The sequence below is a fragment of the Daphnia pulicaria genome, chromosome 7 (assembly GCF_021234035.1).
Source record: "Daphnia pulicaria isolate SC F1-1A chromosome 7, SC_F0-13Bv2, whole genome shotgun sequence".
Taxonomy (NCBI): domain Eukaryota; kingdom Metazoa; phylum Arthropoda; class Branchiopoda; order Diplostraca; family Daphniidae; genus Daphnia; species Daphnia pulicaria.
The window spans coordinates 18,547,602-18,563,332 of NC_060919.1; the positions used below are offsets into that span (position 1 = coordinate 18,547,602).

Consider the following 15,731-nt stretch of genomic DNA (forward strand, 5'->3'; position numbering starts at 1 on the left):
ACTCTGCCTTCGTCTACTTTTTTCTTGTTGCTATTCATTTGTTTTTTTCGAGGATCTTGATTTATGGTTGCCGGGATCAAGTATTCTTTCTTTTTTGTGTCTGCGTGTGTGTGTGTGTGTGTGTGGTTTATTGATCGTGTGGGCATAGAGTTAGAGAGACGTAACGGAGACGGGTCGATTGTAGTCGTGCGTTCGCTGTAGCGAGTTGGTAATTTCGACGCTAGGTGGCGTTGGCGTCCGGCCTCCCATTTTTCCTGCACGCACACACCACACAGAGAGAGAGGGGTTGGGTCAAGTTCTTTGCAGCCGTCAAGCCATCGAGCAGCGAAGCCAGGTTCAGTTGAGCAAGGGACTTCGTTCGGGAATACAGTCCCGTTCTGCTGGTGTGTAGAAAAGAGTTTTTTTTACGTCCGAGTCGAGTCGAGACTGGTCGTTTGTCGTTATTTTTTTTCACCTTTTCCCCCGTTCCGTTTTCATCCGGTGATATCAGTGTGTTTGTTGGACCATCGAGTGGATGTAGTAGGTGTATCGTATTCCCCGGATTACCTGCCATGTCATCCAACAATCAGAAAATCTCCACCACGGAGCGTGTGATTAAAAGTAAGGTTTGAAAATGAAGAAACGGCCGAAAAACCCATTCTGTCTTGTAATCCCCATTTCTCCCGTTTCGATCCCGTCGTCTGTGTGTGTGTGTGTGTTTGTGTCTGCTGGTGGCGACTGCCTAGAGGTCCTTTTTTGGACAGGGCTTTTTTAGAAACCTGTATGTTTTCCATCATTTTCTAATTCTTTTTTCTTTTTCGAGTCGGCCATTTCTCTATTAAATCGTGTCAAAGCCCAGGGCATCCAATTTTCGGAGAAACTTTGGTGTGTCCACTATATCGACCGTATTTGTTGACACTGATTTTGTCTGTGTGTTTGGGTCCGACCTTTCAAAACTTAAAGAAGCATTGTTTTGATTGTCTTTTAGTTTTACCCCTAGAAAAGGAAAAAAAGAAACGGGTCTGACGAAACTTTTGTGTGGTTTGAAATTGCCAAAAGTGCCATTTCATTATGTCGTTTGCGGTGGTGTTTCTCTCTCTCTCTCTCGTGCATTCTTTATTGCATTCGGTGGATAGCCTAGAGGCTCGACCATAACACCACAAGTAACATGGTTTTTTTCTGTGTGTGTGTGTGTGACTTTTTTCTTCCCTGAGTTTATATTCCGAGTCTGTAGGGAAATGAGAGAATAACTAAACAAGGAGCTCCACTTACGTCAAAAGTTTCTTTTTTACTTGGGGGTATTATTATTATGGGCCAAGGAAACCAGTTTTTCCCGCGCAATCGCCTACCAACCTTTTTTATCTTCCTCACCTGACCTCAGGTGTCTGTTCTTCAATTCGAATTTCATTATTTTTTTTGTTTAAATCATTATCTTTCACCACAGCCCATTGTGTGTGTGAGTCTCGACTGCATAACTGGATTTTCACAAAGGATATATCTTGATCGGAAAAAATAAAAATTCGTCTTTTTTTTTTCTTTTTCCCGGAGATTGGGCGTTGTGTGTGTGGGTGGGGTGTAAATCCCGCGGTATCGTTCGGTGCCTGCGCGCCCAGAGAGAGAGAGAGAGACTGACTGTATGGCAGAGAGCGTTTGTATTGATCGAGCTACACTGGCCACGGGAGGAGAGATGGGTTGTGAACGCAGCCCAACTCCCGACCGTGTACGGATTTTTCACCAGGTTGGCAACTCCATAAGGTGGGAGGGGGTTTGGGTTGATTGGAGGTTTTTTTTTTTCGGAGATCAAAAAGGAGCTGTGCTGTACAGTAGCCCTGGATTATAAAAGCTCCTGGATTTTTATTTTCCTCATCGTCCTCGCTGGGGTCTCCTAGGTGACCAGAGCTCAGTTCTCTTTAAAGTCTCCATTTCCTTCGGCTCCTTAGCTCTTTTCCTCGTTTGCAGACTCTTGTGAAAAATCGACGACATCTCCTATTCTTTTCCCAGTTCAGCTCGACGCTCGGTAGAATTATTTCGGGAGGTCTAAATCCAGTTCCCTCGACTTTGTTGTTGGCATTTAATTTGGACAAAAACATTTTTCTTCTTCTTCTTCTTTAACGTGACCTTTTCTCTAAAGCTAAACTACTCGTAGTAGTACCGTAATGGCCGTACAACAAGTTTGCCATAGAGCTGCTTTCGGGTGTGTGTGTGTGTGTGCGGGATCGGATCAATAAAAGCTCTCCTAACCCTCGATTACCCCACCACTCCATCCGATCTCCCCTTTTTTTTCCTTTACACAAAATAAACGACACCTGTGAGTTGGTAAAGAACCTTTACCTCGATGGGGGCGAGAGTATTAGAGAGAAAAAGAAGAAATTTTCCTGGGTGTGGTCCAAAATCCCCTCCCACCTCATCTTTTCGGGACTATGGGCTACTAAAATGTCATCCAAGATAAGGTCAAACTTTAATCCTCCTTATTGGCAGCCATTTTGTTTTGTATTTTAAATCCAATTTGAAGATTTTGTTTTGTTTTGGTTCTTGGCGAAAGTTGCCAGACTTTAATTTGATTCCAGTAGTAATTTAAGTTAAATGCGTAAGTTGATTGTGAATCAGCTGGGGTGGATGTTGTTTGGGACTCTTTTGGGACAGATAAAGCCTCTAGTAGCCCAACACGAGAATGTGGTGCGGTCCGGATTCAATAATAGACGCAGAGGAAACGTATAAGGGATGGTGGGGGGGTTTCACGACGAGTCCCGCGAGGTTTATTTCGGGATCTCTTGTATCCCTTTCAAAAAAACTTTCTTTTTATTTTATTTTCCTAAAATAAAAAAAAAGAACAAAGATTTTGGTGTGTACACGCAGTGGTATGTGTGTGTGTGTGTAGAGCGGTTTTGATGGCGCGTTTCTTTTTTGGCCGGACTCTGCCTGGGCGGAAGAAAATTGGGTTCCAGCGAAGAACCCTCTTATATGTATGTGTGTATGTGTAGGCGTAGTAGACTATCGATTTTTTAGTTTTTTGTGCTGGGCTGGGCTTTGGTTGGTGGTCCTCACATCTATAGGGTTCCGCCGTCTTTTTCTTCTTTTGTATGACACACGACGATCCGAAAAGATAGTGGACCAGCCGTCCGGAGGGGGGTCCATTGATTTTTGTCTTGTGTGCTGTGTGTGTCTGGCAAGAAGAAGAAATGTTTAGTCTTGTGTAATAATCAGACTAATGAAACGATAATTAGTAATGGTGAAATCGACGCGGAAGACGACGGTCGTCGTTGCACGGTTTTCGGGAATGTCTTTCCAATCACAACTAATTGTCGCTGGCTGCACGCAAAACCCGAAAAATAAAAGGAAGAAAGAGAGGTGTGATGGAAAAACAAGGTGGAGATCTTTTCAAGTCACGGAATGTGATAGATCGGCCCATACATTCCCGATGGAATTAGGTCGTCGTCGTTTTCTTTTTCTTTTTTTTTGTGTTTTTTTTTATTATTTCGTTTGGGAAGGAAATCCCGATGGATCAAGTCGTTCCACCCGCCCGTGTGTGTGTTGGTGGAGGCTTTGATGATATTTCGCCCTGGTGAAAAGGGGGGGGGAAGAAGAAGGAGAGAGGGAAATGATGCGGCAGTAGCGGCAACCACCAATGAGCGCCGCCCGAGACCCGACATTGCGGATCTCGCTCGATACGGAAGCGATCCATCCCGAGATCTCTCTCCCTCCTCTCTCTCTCTCTCTTTCGAGTTTTGTTTCGTGGCGCAAAGATGATGAAGAAGAAGAAGAGAGGCGGAGTCGAGGGACATGGCCGAGCATGTCTGTGTCTCTCTCCAAGGATATGATGATGGCGCGCTCCGGCTAAAAGAATGGCCGACGGGAGAGTCTAGTCCCGGCAATAAGAAGATGGAAAAGAGATGTAGCACGCACACACACAGAGGCTGCTGCTGCTGCTACTACCCCCTGGACGACTACTACTACACCAGTCTTCTCCTATTGATCCGATGCCTATTCTCTGCTGCTGCTGCTTCCCCCCTCAGCTGCTATTCTATCCGTTCCATCTCTCCTCTTCCTCTCCTCCGTTCGTACTGTGCCATTTTCACGCTCGGTCACACTCGCACACAGAGATCCTTCTCTCTCTCTTGGTGAATCTTTCACATCCCGCACGAAAAATGTTAGATATTTCTTCTTCTTCTTTTTGTACTGTGCAAAGGGGTTGCCCCTGTCATTTTTTTATGCCCTTGAACGAGCGGGAGTTTGATCGATCCTGTCATTTTCCCACACCTTTTTTCCCCCCGCAACAAAACGGACACAGATCGTTCACGCTGAAAACTAATCCCCCCCTCTCTCTTCTGGCTCGTATATAGCCCAGGAGAAGAGGTTTTTTCTTACCTGAGCCGTGAGTTTCATGTCTCTCCCACCCCACCCCACCCCGCTCAAACACATCAAAAATAGCGACGGGAAGGTTAAATTTATACTCACGCGGGACGGGTCGTAGTGATGATGATGTGCATGTCGTGACGCGACGCATTGACCGAAATCTTACCTTCATTTTCGCTCCTAAAATTCTCCCCCTTTTTTCGCCTCGTGTGTGTAGAGTAGACGATGAATCCACCCTGTACACCTTCCAGCCCCTGCAGGTGTGTTATATAGCGTGCGTGTCGTTTCGGGACGATCGATCAAATATACACACAGACGAAAGTAAGGAAAAAAAAAAGGACTTGAGAGTTCGGGACTGGGAAGTTTATAATATGCTGGAAATTCTTGTTGATTCAACCGGGTTGGGGGGGAGGGGGAGCGATGTATTTGAACGATTTTAAACGAGAACATGCCAATATTCAGTGGAGTCACCAGTTGTTTTGTTTGGGTGGGGTCTAATCCATTGAAAATTATTATTCTTCCAAAACGAGTTGAATTAATTTCTTATTTCTCTAGATGATTTAGAGAATGAAAAGATGAATAGCAGCTAATTGGAAATGATTGTTGGGGCCCACCATTTTTTCGATCCCGCTTTCTCTTCTTTCCATCTCGTGGGAAATTAATGGGTCAGCGCACGACAATTGTTGTTGTCTGCCGGGGGGTCTAATTTCTTTTCTTTCACGCGCCTGCGCCACAAATTTCTTGTATTATTATTTTTATTGCGTGAATTTCTCGTCAAAAAAATGATGTTTGTGTTTGTTTTGATTTCGAATCGAACCCGATGGCCAAACAATATGAGAAGAAGGAACTTTGACGTGATCTGATTATCGGTGGGCCAACTTTTGGCGAAAAGTTTTTAGATTTATTTTTGGTTTCCTTGCAAGGAGCTCCCAAAAGTGAGACAGGCGAAGCTTTTAAGGTTTTGATTATTATTTATTTATTTTTTTCCGTCGTCGTCCTGTTGTCTTGTGTGTGTGTGTGTCGCACCGGTTTCCCTTTCTGGTGGGGGGGGGGGGGAGGTTTGCGCATGTGAGATCTATTGATTTTCGCTGGCTGGCAGTTATGACCAGCTTTAGGAAGAAAAAAAAAAGAGGCAAGTTGCAATGTGTGTGTGTGTGGAAAGAAGTAGCGTGAAACCCTTCTCTCTCTTTGCTCACGGTGGGGCTCAAGGGAGGGTAGAAAATGAAGGAGGGGCAGACGAAGCCGAAAGCAAAGCCGCGGGATCCGCCCGAGACGTTATGTTGTTCGTCGTCGTACTCTCTCTGTGTACACACTCGACCAGTAGGAACGGTAGGAAAAGGAGGAAAAAAAGAAATATGAATGTCATTCAGATATATCCTTTTTTTGGGAGGGTGGGTGGGTTATGTTATCGATGGCAACCAGAGTTTCTCTATTCCCGACACTTTGTGTGTGTCACGGGCACTCCTTTTTTTTTTTTTTTTCTCTTTTCCTTTTATGATTATTATTTTTTCTTCCTTTTTTATTATTGTCGTTGCCAGTTGGATATAGATGGCGCGATGTGTGTACACACACACACAAGACCTGGCGTGACACGCCAACCTGTGTGACGAACACATACACACACAAAAGATGGGAAGGGGGGTTTCATCGTCCGGCGTCGATAATTCGCACACACACACATTTTTCTCTGTGTTAATGAAAATTTTGATTTCGGAAGCTTTTTCAAATAATCAACGAGGGAACCTCCCGGGGTGAAGGTGATGAGGTCAGTACACAGTAGAAAAAGAGACGCGCCATTGTCTTTTCAAAATCAAACGTGATTCAGTTGTTTTCCTTTTGAGATTTGAACTCCGCCTTTTTTAGCGCGGGATCAAAAAACAAAACAAAAAAGTAACTTGAATATTCGATGTCAAATGAGAAAGTCGAAGGGGGAAAACTTGAATCTACCAGCGATTTTCTCTCTGCCAAGTTTCTTTCTTTCTTCGGGAATATAAAAGTTTGAAACTTTTTTCAACAACACACACATAGAATGCACGCGTTTTTATTATGATTTCCTCGGTGCCTTTCATGTTGACACGACGACTCTCTCTCTCTCTATTGTGTGTGTGCAAAGATTATATAAGAGTGAAGAGTCGCTATTTTTGAGTTGAGAATGGAAGGGAGAAAATAAGAAAAGGGGGGGTACGTATAAACTTGTCATGTGTCACCGCCATCAACGCCGAGCGTATCGCTCTTAACAGCAGAGCACACACACACACACACACACACAGTTCCGGCTTATAGTATAGACTCTCTCGGTCCCACTAGAGGGACAACCCACTAATGGATGTGAGTTTTTCTTTCCCAGAAATGGATAGATCGCGAAAATAACATTTTTGGGAACATTGGAATTTCGTGAATATAAAAAGATGGTCGGTGGTCTAACTAATAGTTGTTGTTTGTTTTTTTTTTTTTTTTTAAATTAGGTGTGCCGTTCCCGCCGAGTCGCAAATTGTCTGTGGCCGAAGTGTTTGACACGAAGACGGGCAAACCTCGTCCGGATGTGCTCAAGCAGCATTTCATTTTGGAGGGCCGGATCGAAGAGGCGGCCGCCCTCCGCATCATCAACGAGGGAGCTGCTCTACTCCGCCAGGAGAAGACGATGATTGACATTGAAGCTCCCGTCACAGGTTCGTTATATTACCTTAATAACGCTTGCTCCTTCATTCCTTGTTGGTTAACTTTGAATAGTTTCAATCTGTTTCTGCCATTTAAGTCGAGAGTGGATAGAATAACGGGGTCACGGAGTGGAGATAGCCGCGCCAAGTGCTAACTGTGAAACATCCGCATCGTGATTATGATGGATACGCCCCCGAGCCTCCTAACCTTTCCGGAATGCTGATTAGGCTGTGAGCAAACAGAGAGGGGGGGAAGATCAGAAGAAGGAGTGTCTTTTTCTATTTAGCTCATCTCCATAAAATTTACATATCTGAGCTACTCTCTTTGCCACATCTTCACTTATCGCGTTGTTTGAATAACAAAGTCCACTTTGATCCAGTTTATTTCCAAAAATAAACTTGTGTCTCTGCACAAAGGACGGAACGGAAATGGATCGATGAAAATTGGGAGACGCTAAAGAATAATGGGGAAATTGATCGAATGTTGCCAGACTATCGATCCCAAGTTTTCACTGTACAATTACACGAAACTCTTTTATCTCTCTCTCAACCCCCTACACACACATGACCCTGATGATTTTTATGCCCGCTTCTTCTTCTTCTTAACAAAACTAGACCGCCATCGAATCCCGCAAAACAAATAGGCAACCAGCATGTTGGTTCATAATTCCACAGGTGTCTAGTCTCTTTTTTATTATTATTGAATTATTTTTATTTTCTTTACTGTAGAATAAAAGCAAAAAAAAAAAAAGAGGGGGGCAATCGAAACAAAAAACCCATATCCACCGTTTTCATTTGCTGTGTCTAGACGCGGCTCGCCCGGTTTGACGTTGTTGTTGCTCCTAAAAACGCGATCGTTGTTTCGGTGGGGTAGACAAAAAGAAGGAAGAAAGAAAGATATATAGAAGAGGCATATAATGCCTTTTTTGCCTTGCCAGTGTCTGTGTGTGTATATATGTGTGTGTGCTCTATCGATTTGGGAGCAGAGGCAGCAGCAGCTCACCATATTACATTATGTATATGTGTGTATGTCTAAGGACGGGACAGGCTGGTGGGAGCCATCTAGCGTTTACAGCGCGCAATGACGTTATATGAGACATTGATCGATTGTGATGGATCGTTGGCTCTCTCTGTGTGTGTGTGTGTGTATCTTTCTATTCTGTGTAATGTTATTATTTTTGCCCCTTTTGTATATGTTGGTATTAATATGAATTTACTACGTTTTTTCGTTTGTTTTTTAGTTTGTGGCGACATTCACGGACAGTTTTACGATCTGATGAAACTGTTTGAAGTGGGCGGATCGCCGGCCAATACCAAGTATCTCTTCCTGGGCGATTACGTCGATCGAGGATATTTCAGCATAGAGGTAATGCGTCTTCATTTTCATTTCTTTCCACCAAATGGTTCAAATGTAATAACCGGACTAAATGTACGACCATCTGTCATTGATGTGTCGAGAGAAAGAGAGAAAGGGAAAAAGCTCATTTGTCTGTTTTGAGGGGTAGTGGGGGGAAAGAGGGTTTCACGCTAACCGTTTGAATTGCTCACGAATTTCCTTTGAAATGTCGGCTAATCGATTCATTTGTTCTCATTTGATGCATCCGGTTGGTCTGTGTGTGTGTGTGTGTGTGTGTGTAGTGCGTCCTCTACTTGTGGGCGCTGAAAATTTGCTACCCGACCACCCTGTACCTGTTGCGGGGCAACCACGAATGCCGGCATCTGACGGAGTACTTTACCTTCAAACAAGAATGTGAGTTTTGAGTCTCTTTTCTTTTGACCAAATTTGTTGCTACAACAATGAATTGGTTGATTTTTGTTTGACAGGTAAAATCAAGTATTCGGAGCGTGTCTATGACGCTTGCATGGAGGCGTTTGATTGCCTTCCGCTGGCCGCCCTGATGAACCAGCAGTTCCTCTGCGTCCATGGCGGTCTCTCGCCAGAGATCCATTCGCTCGATGACGTGCGAAAGGTAAAAAAAAATAATAATAAAAATGAGGCCACCATATTTGGATAGTTAACAACTTGACACTTTTTTTATTTGGAATACGGTGGTATTTTGGCAGCTGGATCGGTTCAAGGAGCCACCGGCGTTCGGTCCCATGTGCGACCTCCTCTGGTCTGACCCCTTGGAAGACTTTGGCAACGAGAAGAATGCCGAACACTTTTCACACAACTCCGTCAGGGGTTGTTCCTACTTCTACAGGTGAAAATAAATCAACAAATTCAATTCGACTTGTCAATTGAATATTTTGTTTTATTAAACCGACAGCTATGCAGCCTGTTGTGAATTCCTTCAACAGAATAATCTCCTGTCAATTATTCGAGCGCACGAAGCTCAAGATGCTGGGTAAGTTTTTATTCTGATATTTGTCATCAAGTTGATTTGCGATTGTAATTTGACCTGTATTTTTTGCTACCGATTTCCCATTAGTTACCGAATGTATCGGAAAAGTCAGACGACCGGTTTCCCTTCGTTGATAACCATATTTAGCGCTCCTAATTACTTGGACGTGTATAATAACAAGGCGGCCGTGCTTAAGTACGAGAATAATGTGATGAATATCCGGCAGTTTAACTGCTCGCCTCACCCTTACTGGCTACCCAATTTCATGGACGTCTTCACCTGGTCTCTGCCCTTTGTCGGAGAAAAAGGTCTGCATTGTTATTTGTCATTCGTTTGTCAACTCATTTCAAAATTGATTTCATTTCGGTTTGAATTTTTAGTGACGGAAATGCTGGTCAACGTCTTGAACATTTGCTCCGACGACGAACTCGTCTCTGAGGGCGAGGAGAGCATCGAAGACGGTGAGTCCTGCCGGGGCAGTTATTTTATTTTATTTTCTTTGTCACTCCTGACCCATTTCTATCCCACAAAAATGTCGATCATATTCCCACTTTATTTCGGATTCTTCTTTAGACCCCTTTAAACACTTATTTTAAATCGATCAATCACGAACTTTTCAACCCTAATTCATTGATCCTGATTTCATCTAAGCCAAATCAGAGTCTCCAACATTTATTCTCGATGTTTCCATTAAATCAAAAATCATGTGTATAACATAACCATGGTGGCTTGACTTTTTCTATCTCTGGTTTTTTAGTCGAAGCTTTTCAATTATTATTTATTTGTTTTTCGTTATTGATCCTTTTATGATTTCAAAGAAATTTTTCAATCGGTTAATTTCATTGGCCCCGTTAGCCCTTGCGCGCACACACTTACCGGGGGCAGGGCTCTCGATTCATTCAATAATTGGGTTTATTTATTTTTAACCCTTTTTAAAAATTCCCCTTTTGGCTTTTTTTTTTTTTTAATTATTATTATTCAAAAATCGACCCGTTATTTTAGTCTGTAATTAAAAATGATTTTGGCGGAACATTTTCAAAACGATTGAAACGACCTTCATTTGTGGTCCTATTACTTGTGTCTCTCTCTCTCTCTATCTCTCTCTTTTCTCTCTCTTATCTGTCGCTCTCACACACACCCACACACACATACAAAACCCCGTCTGTCCGTCCGTCCGTCCGTCCGTTGCTCCGTTGGTTGGTTTCATAGGCGGGAAATTGGAACTCAATGGTGAGTAGTTTGGATGAATTTCCCCTCGGCCCACCTCTCTCTCCCCCCGAATTCTTTAAAGATCAATTTAATTTAAAAAAAAAAGTAAGAATTAATTTTGGTATCAGAATTAAATTACAAAATTTGTCGAGGGAAATCCCACTTTTTATTACCCACCAAAAATATCAAAATGAAAGAAGAGCATGGCTTTCTTGGACATTTTAAAAAACAAAAACATTTTGTGATGATGTGATGACACCATTGGGCAAGTTCGGTGTGTGCGCGCGTTTAATTGTGTGTGTGTGTGTGTGTGTGTGCGCGCGTGAATTAATTTTCGTTTGATTATTATTTGTTTTACCTTTGCCCGGTTTGAGAAAAATAGTTGTGAACCTTGTAGTGATTTTTGCATGGCATTTAGTCACTTGTTTCTATTTTTCCTGGATCCATCACCTTTTGCCAATTGCCATCACACTTCAGACTGAATTTATCCCTGTCGTTCATTCGGGTTGATCTTTGGTCTCCACCACTCGAACCGAAATGTCGTGTTGGTTGTTTGTCAACTTTCCTTCTCCCCGAATATGTTTAATAGTTTTTACGTTCCAACATTTTGGTGGCATTCGAGTCAAATCGAGTGTTGAGTTCACACCCAAACTGATCATGTTCTCTGTAAGGGGAAGCAGCTGCCATCCGTAAAGAAGTGATTCGCAACAAAATTCGAGCTATCGGCAAAATGGCCCGCGTCTTCTCCGTCTTGAGGTAACCCAAGTCCCTTTTCTTCTTTCTCCAAGTACCGAATTATTTAAAATTTATTGTTGACATTTCTACAGGGAAGAGAGCGAAAGTGTGCTCCAACTCAAAGGGCTGACCCCCACAGGATCCTTACCGCTCGGCGCCCTCTCTGGAGGCAAAGCGACGCTAAGAAACGGTAGCCGCTGGATCGAAAAACTGTTGATTGGACGTTGGGAGATTCTAAATGTCGTTTGATTTTTCCCTTTCCAGCTTTGCAGGGATTCTCTCCCACGCACCAAATCAGGTCGTTTGAAGAGGCCAAAGGTTTAGACGCCATCAACGAGCGCATGCCACCTCGCAATGACGCTCCGCCGCCGTTACACGCGTCGTCCAATTCGTCGAGCGTGTCGCCCGTCTCACCGATTGCGGCGGCGGCGGCCGCCGTCGTGGCCGAGGCCAGTGCCAATTCGCACGTGCCCAGCGTCAGCGTCAACAACAACAGCAGCGCAGGAGGAGGCGCTGGAGGCGCGGGCAGCAACAATGTCCACTCCAAGAGTAACTCGCACGTCCCGACCGCAAGTGGAGGTGGTGGTGGTGCTGGCCACGGTCACTCCTGAGCCAGTCGGCAGTGATTTCGTTTCGTTTTTTCTCTTTCTCTCTCGTTTATTATTATTATTTGTTTTTACTTCTTCCTTCAATTTTTGTAATTCCCGCCACCACCACTCCGCCGCCGCCCGTTCAGCCTCGACTTGACCCGGTATAATAATTTATCAATTCACGTTTTTTTTTTCTGGTCGTCATTATTTTAATTCATTCCGATCACGAAAAATGTTGTTGTCGAAAACAAACGAAAACAGGTCCCACTAGACGGAGGATTGGAAACAAAAAAAAAGAGAAACAAGTTATTAAAAAGAAAATGACATCACACACATGTGGGAGAAACACAAAAATGACGTCGCTCGTTTGAAGATCCTGCCGCGTTCGGTTCCTCTCAGTTTCAGATTTTTGTTCATTTTTTAATTCTTTTCCCCTTCACACAATTATTATTTTTTTTTTCGTGCGTGTGTGTCGTCCCGTCGGTTTCTCTTTAGCCAACATCACACTTATATATTCTCTCTCTCTCTCTCTCCTCGTCTTGAATTTAAAGAAAGATTTAAAAAAACAAAAAAATTAATACTATTTGCGTGTGCGTGTGTGTGTGTGTGTGTGTGAGCGTTACGATTTCTTCATATATATTCCTTCCTATCCCTCCTGGAAAAAGAAAAATCTCCTGCAAATCACTATTACGCTCTTGAAATTTTTTAAAAAATCCCTTTTTGTCTGTCAAACAAATTTTCTCCCTTTTTCGCTTTCATTTTTCCTTGGCCCCCTCGTTTTTTTGTTGTTGTTGTGTTTCGTGGGGCGTGTTTTGGGTGAGGACTTGCGCTTTCTCGTTTGTTTGATTTATATAATTATTTCGTTTGATTATTATTATTTTTTTTTGTTCATTTTGTTGTGTGTTTGCGATAATGATGGATGCTTTTTGTTTTTCATCATCCTACTGGCCTCCCGTCGGCTCTCTCTCTCTCTTTTCTCTCTTACAGATCTGAAAAGTCATCGCTCGATTATTATACAATTAAAATCCATGACAAGAAAAATATTATCCAATTTGTTGAAACAAAAAAAAGAAAACGTGAGCGGATGCAAAGAGAAATTTATTTTGGGAAGGGGGAGATCAAATTGTTTGATTGTGGTTATTAGCCACTTCCCAACCAATTTTTTGTAAGGAAAAATTACCGACTTGTAGCGTTGTTTTAATCGGATGACGGAAATTTGATTGTGATTCAAATGAATATAATCAACATTTTTGTTTGCTTGTTTTCGAGACAAAAAATTCAAACATCAACCCAGTCGATTTGTTGCTGGACAACTAGTCACTGCACATGCCACCTAAACTGGATGGGGGGTGGAGACATTTTTTAAGGGGGGAGTTGATAGAGTATTATTAAACTTAGTTGTTGTTTTTTCTAAATTTCATCTTATTTAATGATTGTGCCGTGTTTGATTATTTTCTTGGTTTTTTTTACAATTAGTGTTATTATTTATTTTTAAATTGTTTTCAATTAATACCAGATGACTTGGGAGATGTTGAATTTCATGTGTTTCTTCTCTTTTCCTTTACCCAATTAATTTCATTTTTTTTTCTGTGTGTGTTGCCAGTGTCTTGGACGCGTTCATTTTTCCCTGCTTTAGGTTTGGCAATTTTGTTTTAGAATTTTCGGACAGCGGCTAATCAAATTCTCTTTCTCTCTCTCCACTTACCGACGATTTTAATTTTAATTATTTTTGCGAGCTCGTTTTTGCCTTTATAATGATTCGTGTACTTAATTGTACTATACATAGTATTAGAATTCTAATTAATTACATGCGTACGCGCAAACCGACAGCAGCATAAGGAAAACAGGGAAATCGGAGAAAGGCCACTCGTATTTTAAAAAGGTATCAAACGAATGTAGATTCTTTGATTATTCACTGTAATCACGAACAGAACTGTTTGGAAGCTTATCATCATCTATCCCCAATTTTTAATCTCAAAATAGTTTCGATCGTCAAATGTTGAGGTGAAATCAAACCCGTTGTTTTAGATTTGAATTTCAAATTTAAATCCCAGTCTATACAGCAAAAAAGTTAGCGGGAAATTTAAAAAGAGAGCCGTCGGGATGATTTTTTTTTTTTTTTTAATTGATTATTATTTTATCTCGTCCCACATCACCACCACATTTTTCGTCGATCTTTTCATTATTATTCACTATATTTCACTTGAGCCATTCTAATTTTTCTTTGGTCATTTTTGTAAGATTTATCTCTGATACATATTTAAGAAAAAAAAAAAAGCTTTTTAAAAATTGACAAGACATGAAAAATCGTGACTATTTATTTTTAATTTTTTTTTTATTTGTGATTGTGCGAGTCTTTTTTTTTACATCTTATTGATATATTGATAACTTTATCTCTCTTTCTCGCCCGCCCTTATATAATACCTGTTGAATGCGTCGATTTGTAATTGAATTTTTTAACATTTTTTCAAAAAATCCCATTACATGAATTCCCCCATATAATTAAGACTCTTTTTTCGAAAAAAAAAAAATCTTTTCACCATTTTTCACATGTTGTGTGTATGAAATGTCGCGTCTGATTTCTTTCTATCTATCTAATTCTCCGGTATACAACACAGGAAAAAAACAAACAAATCTGATTGTGTTTTTATTAGTTTTTTTGGTTTTGGTTGAATTTTTCTTTTCGGCAGGGGATAATTTTATGTTTGAGGGGGGAGTGAGAAGAGAAAACCACAAAAATTGTTATAACAAAAGAAACAAGACACGAGCCCGTCCGGGATTTATCAAGACGATTGTCCAATTGGCCCCCTTGATTAATTTTTGGCTTTTTTGAATTTATTTTTTAAATAAGAATATCCGTTAGAACTAATTTTAATCACACACACACACACACACACATTTCAAGCTCTCTAATCTCATTTTTGTAGCCGTTGTTATCAATTCTCTCTCTCTCTCCTCTTTAACGTGTACACACCCCAAACTAACTCCCTCTCTCCGACTGTATCGCAGATTCTCTAAACATTCATCACGCCCTCCAGAAAACCCAACCAAACTAAATGACGGATCCTTATTATTTAAAAATTCTTCAAAGAACAAAAATCCGATTTTCACTCATTGATTTATTATTTTATTATTATTATTATAGCGTGTGTCTCTCCTCGTACATTTCATTCATTTGCCATTGATTGGGTTGGGTTGGTTCCTCTAATAAAATATCTTTTTTAAATGTCTTTCGCCTCGGCTGACGGTGTGATATCCACTTCGTTATTCCCGATTAATCCTCGTCCCTTTTTAAAACTTTCTCCCAATTTTTTTTTTTTTTTTTTTTTTTTTTTTGAAACAAGAAAAGTAGTTTTTAAAATCTCGTGGGTGTGTGTATCTTCATTCTTCGCATATATAGATTCGCATTTTCCTTGTATACATATATAGATTTTTTAATTGCCTTCTTCTCCTTACACCTTTCCATCTGTTGTCCATTTGACTTTTTATCCATCCGACGTCGTTTGTTACTGGCGTCCTTATTGTTTTGTCGAGCGATAGACAAACAGAAATTTTAAAAAGTTTGGAAAATCAAGTAAAAAACTGGACGTGTGTAAGAACAAAAGTCTCTTGAAGATATACCGAACAAACAAGCCCTCCCGACCCTTAAACAAACATAACAAAAAATCCCGTTAGTAGTCAATATATTTCACCCAGACACCCACCAACTCAGCAGCATAATCCTCACACTATCGACAAATTGCCACGCCCTCCTTATTCCCTTCTATATTTTTCTTGTGTCTTTTTTTCTTGTACGATTACAACAGTATACATTTTGTTTTTGAATTCCCACCCTATCTGACGATTGAAAACAAACCAAGAAA

The 15,731-nt window shown here is 41.3% G+C and overlaps 1 protein-coding gene across 5 annotated transcripts; it reads left to right on the forward strand.

The window, feature by feature from the left end:
• Nucleotides 1–310: 310 nt before the first annotated feature.
• On the forward strand, nucleotides 311–14,911 carry LOC124348939 (serine/threonine-protein phosphatase 2B catalytic subunit alpha isoform-like). 5 transcript variants are annotated; one of them, XR_006920088.1, is made up of 14 exons: nucleotides 311–600; nucleotides 6,798–7,001; nucleotides 8,231–8,355; nucleotides 8,628–8,739; nucleotides 8,814–8,959; nucleotides 9,054–9,193; nucleotides 9,260–9,337; nucleotides 9,422–9,642; nucleotides 9,715–9,795; nucleotides 10,544–10,564; nucleotides 11,215–11,299; nucleotides 11,371–11,468; nucleotides 11,543–12,029; nucleotides 12,130–14,911. XR_006920088.1 is itself a non-coding variant. In XM_046799353.1 (13 exons), the coding sequence occupies exons 1-13, from the start codon at nucleotides 552–554 to the stop codon at nucleotides 11,887–11,889; spliced, it is 1,707 nt and encodes a 568-aa protein (XP_046655309.1). In that variant the 5' UTR covers nucleotides 311–551; the 3' UTR covers nucleotides 11,890–14,911. The 5 variants fall into 5 exon arrangements, 1 of the variants encoding a protein (XP_046655309.1); XR_006920089.1 differs by having other exon boundaries at nucleotides 11,224–11,299; XR_006920090.1 differs by lacking the exon at nucleotides 10,544–10,564.
• The last annotated feature ends 820 nt before the right edge of the window (nucleotides 14,912–15,731 follow it).